We start from the raw sequence: 7,749 nt of genomic DNA on the forward strand, positions 1-7,749 counted from the left end.
ACTACGCCACTGGCATACGACCGAAGATTCAGATATTTTTTTAATAATAATGGGGGTATTACATTCGATTTGATAGTAATAATTATTCTGGTATTTCAGTGACTTCGGCGCGGAATGCGATCGGTACGAATCATCATTATACAGTATATTGGATTATTATCCATCCCCGGCGCCATTACGGTGGAATTTCCTCGGAATTCTGGGTTGGTTCATTATTATTATTATTATTATTGTTGATATGACGTATAGTATATAGGGGACGATGTCACCACGCCGTAACCGCTCTACCACGCGATACCGTCGTTGTTTATAATATGATAAACAGTATATTACGGTCGCACCGAACACGATATGAGTCTAGACGTCGATGTTCTTATCTGCGGTGTACAACACGGAGGGCACGAAATTATGTCAGAGACGAAAAATAAAATATAAAGTAGTCACAATAATAACACACAAATGATAATAGCGATATGATCGGGTCTCCGAGACGCCATAGCCATTGGGCCCGTCCACCGCCGCCGTCGCCGCCGCCGCCGATGCCGAGATAACGCAACCCCCGTGGAATAGCGAAACACCAAACGTATTTATAAAAGCCAAACACGTCTGTTCCGCACACCTAGTGACTTACCGAACATCCACCATGAACCACTACTTTTGGGCATCGTCGTTGTTGCTCTTCGCCGTCGTCCAGTACCCGGCCGTCGCGTTCAAGATACCAGGTAACCTATCTGTACAGTTATAATCCTTATGTTAAAATATAGTCATTTTCACTCACCTACACCACTTGTCAAATAACAATATAAGCAATAACAATATACGGATAATATCAGTATTCCATTCAATCACTGTTTAGCGAAAGACGATAAATTCGTCACATCATTTTCAATATTAATTCTCATTTATGGTTTAAACTTCAAAACAGTTATTAATCCAATCCGTCAATACAATAATATTAACTATAACGAACAAAGTAATTTGCTCTAGTACAAAGAGTACCAAGAGAGCTTGGTATAAAAAATATGATTGATAAAAAAATGCACATCTAGTCTATACATTACCTATATTATTATTTGACTCAGTATTTATTTTTTTTTATAAAAGTATGTAAAAGTAAACATAAAAAGTTAATATTTTCCATTATTCGTTATAAAACAAAATGTTTTGATCCAAGTCCTTACACTTCTCTAATATCAGACGTCCCTTAACCATATTATGTTACAAAATAAAAAAATTATTATTTACTTAATTTATTTTTAATTTATCAAAAAATAAATTTGCCAAATAATATATTTTTATCAAGAGCAAGCAATATAATATCGTTTCCATAAATGACACTTTTTTAATAAATAAAACTGTATGTCAATTAATATAAATCAAAATGATAACTGATTCGAAATTAAATTTTTGGTGTGCACAAAATAATCACAAGGGTAAAAGTTTTACATAATTTGAATATCAAAATTAATTTTTTTTAATGACAGTTTAATTAACTTTTTAACGACTTGCTTTCGGAAAATTAATTTGTAGTTGCATCACAATGGCTCAAAAAAAAAAATAATATACTTTATACTGAGAGCTGAGAGGGTTTGAACCTAAATTCCAGTTTGTGTGAAATAATAATTTATTATTATACGCCATTCTGGTTTATTCTTTTATAATTTAATCGAGTTTCAATGAAAATATCTGTTGACAAATGTTATTATACTTTTAAGTCAACGGAAGCCTTGTGTATTATTAAAATTCAACTGTGAATACAATTAGTTTTTTCTTAAATAAAATAACATAATAAAAATCGTTTATTGTAGTATTTAATTGAATAACAAATTATTGTATTGTTATGTAATAATTGTTCATTTCTTTCCTTTATAAAAAAAAAATCGAAAATATTTTGCTCAACATTATGCTAATCATCATATTATATTATATTGGGAAATACATGATAACTTACCAAGCATGCTCGCCCCATTTTTCTTTAAATAATAAATATTCAAAACAGGATTTTAGGAACTTTTAAATACACAGAACATATTATATTAATGTACTTGGATTTTTTTATCCAATTTAAGGAATACGATGCAAAGTTTTTTTTTAAATTAGATTCAACTTTTTGTATTAGTTATTTTAAGGACGTGATATTTCGAAAATGTTTATGTATATAAGTTGAAATTCGAACGAGTTGTTTCTATGCTGTTAAGTTTTAGGTACTATAATATAGTATATATAGCTTATGGACGATGATAATAATATGTTAATAATATATAGAGGCTAATAATATGGTAATTAAAAAAATCATAATAACAAAAGTACAGTACCTATTAGTTTATTAAATTATATTACACTAATTATTAGTAAAAAATTTTCGAGTATAACTTCTGGACTAAATATTATTATTTTTTTTTTTATGTAAGACCGTTATTGAGTAGTCAAATATTACACTTAATGTTTGAGGTCTTAGAACTACTCGCTAGAATTTTGATTTAGATGCATGGACATTTTTGAAAAAATCACCTTTTTAACAACGTTATTATAACTGCGAGTTTCACTAGTTAAAACATTTAATTTATTTTTTTATTATTATTGTCTTGTTTGTTTAAACAATAATGCATTGATATATTATAAATTCCTATATAATATAATTCACACAATGTGACACGATGAATGTTATAATCACATTGTCAACTCGAATTACTGAATGATATTTGTCGTTCACATCACGTGTATTATAATATTTTGTTTTTAAAACCGTATACGAAAATAAAAATAAAATGTTGTACATATCGTAAAAAATCAAGGTTAGTTGTAATAAAGGATATTTATGTAAGAAAACGTCAAACTGTATCATTTGGACGTGGGTTTTATGATTTGATAATCCAACATGACGTTATTTTGTTCGGTGAAGCATGAAATTTAGCAGGTACTTACATCAAATACAAACATTTTCATCTACACAACATACTAAAAGTACTAGATATGGGCAATTTTTCACCGTGAGCATTTTCAACCCTAACAGATTTTTTATGTTTGACATATAATTTTCCTTACTTCTAAGTAAAAATCTATTGGTTTTGCAATACAATTATATCTATTAGACCTACCATCATGACAGTTCTTGATTTCAGCAGTTCTACAACTCAGTTAATAGACCGCTATCTAATTTGTTTACTTTTGTTTTTCCACATAATATTATATTTATTTATTATTTTACATCAATTATAATGTAATGAGCTTTTCGACATATTAATGTATTGGTACTGTTACCACGTGTATTTTGTATCTTTTTTTAACTAATTATAATTGATTTTTTTGTAAATTAACAAATTCTAAAGATTACAACCGTATTGTAGCTGTCCAATATGTTATTATTAATTTTAAATCTTATATTGTTTCAATAATTCTACTGCTAATTATTAAAATAAAAAACTTATGTTTCCATATTCGAACAACCCCACAAGTTGTATATAATTTTAATGGAAATGTTTATAATTCGAAAATATAATATTGTCCAGGGCTGACGAGTGATGCTATTGTTAACCATGATATTTGTAAATTCAAAAGCAATACAGTAAAGTAAATTCAATACACGAATGAAAGTTAATTTTTTAGAGGATCCCACATTTACATGGGTTATATAAATCTTATAAACGTACAACATAGAATTTTTTCAATCGGTACAACCAATGTTCTGTTATTAAATAAAATAAATTGAACTAATATCAGACATTTTATAACAATTTAAGTTTTAAACGATCACATAACTCGTATAAATAAATAAAATAACGTACAGCATGAACATATGAGATAGTCTTGGTCGGATTATAAATAAATCTTAAATCTAACTTCACAAAATCGATTTTTCCAGACTCAAATGTAATGTGTTGTAGGACGGAGACAACATAATATTATTATTATGCAGATATCCTCTCGTCTATTTAGGTACTACTATTTTCTGATATTTCTGGCTATTTATAGCCAATAATGTTTACCTATACACAGTACAAGGGCCTTTATATATTATATTTTATCTATTCAATATCTAATAATAATATTTAAATCCATAAATTAAAAATATAAATACAATTATCAATACATAATATCAATATCAAATGTCTATTATAAATGTCAACTAAAATAATCTATTTTGTTTATGAACACACACACGCTTACCACAACAATTTAACCGATTTCGTCATACCTTTTTGCAGGGTTGTCGTCTGGCAGCAGCAGCAGCAGCATTAACCGGACGCCACCTGTCAGAGGACCCGCGGCCAATGCTGGTGGCCACAGGGGACCGGAATCCGAGTACATGGGGCCGGTGTTCATAATCAGAGAGCTGGACAAGGACAAGGGAGAGTACGACGCGTTCGTGACGACCGGCGGCATACAGGAGGTGAGGCCGCCGCCGATGAGCGACAGGTCGCTGCCGCCGCAGAATGGCAAGCCGTCCGCGGCCAGGGACGACGAGGACGCCGAGCACTTTGGCGTGCTGGTCACTCCCGAAACGGTCAAGCGGCTGGACCGCGACGAGAAGCTGAGGGCGTCGTCTATCAACGTGACCATGGCAGTGCTCCTGTCGGCCGCCTCGTCGCGGATGCCCTGGCTGTTGGTCCTGCACCGCAAACAGTATCCGCACCTGTTCGAGTACCAGCAACAGCAGCCCCAGCACCAGTACCAGGTGCACCCGTCGCAACAACAGCAGCACCAGCCTCACCAGCAACAGCAGCCACAACAGTACCAGCAACAGCAGCAGCAGCAGCACCAGCAACAGCAGTACCTTCAGCCAGCGCAGTCCGACTCGGTTCAGGTCGACAGCGGCGTGCCGGGGCTCCAGCACCCGCAAATCCCGCAACGCCGTCGGTACCAGATGGACAGGCAGCGCCGCGCCATTCTGTACTCGACACCCGACGACAGCCGAGCGCCGCTTACGATGGCGTTTGAGCAACAACTGCTGTCCACCATGTGCTACAACTTCGTCCGGGACTACTATTCGTCGCCAAAAACTTCATCCGCCGAACAGTCGCCCAGGCTACCGATCGCCCTGGTCGACGCCGATTACGGCCGCGGCGAGGACCGACGAGAGCGGGAACCGGAACCGGAACAGTACGCCCGGTATCAGCCAGACGTCTACTTGGACGCAGACGCTTATGCGGCCGCGGCCACAGCCCCTTCCGGCCGCGAGCAACAATCGCCGCCGCAGCCGCAACCTCAGCTGCCGCAGACATCGTCCACGGTCCGGCCGGAAGAACAGTCCGACGGCATAGTCGTCGGCATGGAGATCCCCAAACGCGTTTCCTAGATTCGGACCGCCGACCGCGGTGGCGCAACGCGTCTTTATTAGTTTATGATTTTCTGTTTTTCCTCGTCGCCAGTAGCTTAGCTCACAGTTTTCCGCCGGAACTCGCCTCATCGATACGCTTGCCGTCCAGACTCGACCGCTGTGCGTCCACATATTATCAGCTGTTTTTCGCTTATTTTTTCCTATTTCATTATTTGTCGCGTTACGATCGATAACTATTGTACTATTGTATCGCCGTTCGTTGTTGTCGACAATATTATTAATTTCATATTATATTCCAATAGATGTTTAACGCGCGAATGTAATATTATATTATAACTATTAAACACCGTAAATAAAAACTTCTTTAATATTATGTATACTTATACTGAAAACTATTTTACATTTTTTACCCTGAATCATGATATAGACTGCAGTAGATTGAAGTAAAAAAAAAAAAATTATAGGAATCGTGAGTTGCTTAAAATATCGTTTGTCAATGATCACTATTGATAATTAGCATTTATTGCCGCCACACAGATCATAATATTATGGAATATTGTAAATGGCAAATAAATAGGAAAATCGTCAATAATTTAAATTATAAGAGAACGTATAGTTCACTATATATTTGTCGTACCAATAACTCCACAAGTATAAATAGTAGGTGGAAAATGGTGAAAATACTTCTAGGAAAATATCTTTGGTCAAAACTCAAAATATCTGATATAGTATATCTCAGACAAAATATATCTCCTATACAAAATATCTATTTCATAAAAATAATATATTATATTATCACAGTCGGCATAAGACAATATTTTAAAAATATTGGGAATTTTCAAATGCTAATTTAGCAACTTCGATAACCAGGTGGCGTATAATCTTTATTACGAATAGGCTACAACGATAAACGATAATATGAAAATTATAAGAAAATTTATAGACGGCGACTGCAGTGTGTAAAAAACAGAAATGAGTGACTTCGGTACAATAATAATGCCTCTAAAATATTTATTTCGAGCAAAAAGAATAAAAAATAATTTTAAGTAACTTTTATTTTCATTTTTTTTTTATTAAAAACTGTGTATTGAGTACTAAAATACAATTACACCTCATTTCATACAACCAGTCAACGCCTTGGAGTATTTAAGATCAATAATAATTACACACTATCTTAATTTTTTAAGCTATTAGATATTTTTTCATAAGATTATGAACAAGTTATAGTTCCAACATAAAAGTTTTTATTTATTTATTAACTCGAACTGTTTACTTTATTTTATAATTGTTAGATATTTTTTTTATAAAATTATGAACAGGTTAGTTGCAACTTAAAAGTTTTTATTTATTTACCAACTCAAATTGTTTACTTCATTATATCAAGATATTTAAGTAGATATTTTGTCATGAAACCTAAATAGATATCGGGAAGGTATTTCTAAGAAGAAGTTTCACCAGTAAAATTAATTACGCAAATGATGCCGCACGTAAAAATCAAAAATAGGAATTAAAAAATGGCACCACCTGTCGACACAAATACAATTTCAAAAAAAAATCCAGATTGAAATCAGGGTAATATGAAATGTAAATGTAAAAAGCAGTAACGATACCAATTAATAAAAGAATTATTATATTGTTTCAATTCAAATGTAAGTAAAACGGAATTGTCCGTTTGTAGCTTATATTATATAGGTGAACTCAAAAACTAAATAATAAATACTAGGTTATCCATTACTTTAGAGCGTGTTGATTTTACATTTAAAACGGTTTTCTGGTCAAATGTTGACCAATTGACGATACCGTCTAGTAATATTAAATCATCGCCAAGAAAAGTGTATGATTTATATGCATAAATATAATTCAGACACTCTAAATACTCAGATAAATATGACAATTACCTATTATAATTGTATTATAAAGCACCTATAGTTGAATACAAGCCGTTTGTCGCAGTCACAGTGAAACTTTAAAATCTGTTAAAATTCACCAAAAGTAAAATCTGTGTTAAAAAAAACCATCAACAGGTATGTTTCCCACACCTAAGTTCAAAAAAAGTAAATTTTTTCAAATTTTTTTCTATCGACGTATATATTGCCATTCAAATAAATAGTATAGCGCAATTAAAGGCATCAGAATAATCTCCTTCCTTTTAAAAATATAAGTAACACAAATATCGTTTTAAAAACTGTTTTCTATCATTTTCATATTTAGAACAAACATTTTTGAACATTTTTTTCGGCAAAATTGTTATTTGGTGGTGCCGTATACTATCTAGCTTAGTTTTGAATTTCGCTCGGAAATTCTTCCACTACTAAATTCACTAAAAGTAAAATTTGTAATAACAGTAATACACCTAAGTTCAAAAAAAGTAACATTTTTAAAATTTTTTTTCTATCGACGTATATATTGCCATTGTAAATACGGCAACCCCATACCACTCATAGACGTCTGAGAAATTGTCTGAATTTACC

At 33.2% G+C, this 7,749-nt stretch overlaps 1 protein-coding gene across 1 annotated transcript; it reads left to right on the forward strand.

The window, feature by feature from the left end:
• The first annotated feature begins 566 nt into the window (after nucleotides 1-566).
• Nucleotides 567-5,651, forward strand: LOC132947102 (putative mediator of RNA polymerase II transcription subunit 12). Its single transcript, XM_061017302.1, has 2 exons — nucleotides 567-722; nucleotides 4,206-5,651. Exons 1-2 carry the CDS (start codon nucleotides 644-646, stop codon nucleotides 5,294-5,296), a joined length of 1,170 nt encoding a protein of 389 aa, XP_060873285.1. The 5' UTR covers nucleotides 567-643; the 3' UTR covers nucleotides 5,297-5,651.
• Nucleotides 5,652-7,749: the final 2,098 nt, after the last annotated feature.

Source organism: Metopolophium dirhodum, chromosome 6 (genome assembly GCF_019925205.1).
Source record: "Metopolophium dirhodum isolate CAU chromosome 6, ASM1992520v1, whole genome shotgun sequence".
Lineage (NCBI taxonomy): Eukaryota > Metazoa > Arthropoda > Insecta > Hemiptera > Aphididae > Metopolophium > Metopolophium dirhodum.

Bases quoted from the DNA above. Each gene is read 5' to 3' on its own strand.
- LOC132947102 (XM_061017302.1), top strand. From the start codon at position 644: ATGAACCACTACTTTTGGGCATCGTCGTTGTTGCTCTTCGCCGTCGTC. The intron at 723-4,205 runs GTAACCTATCTG...ACCTTTTTGCAG, and splicing joins CGTCGCGTTCAAGATACCAG to GGTTGTCGTCTGGCAGCAGC.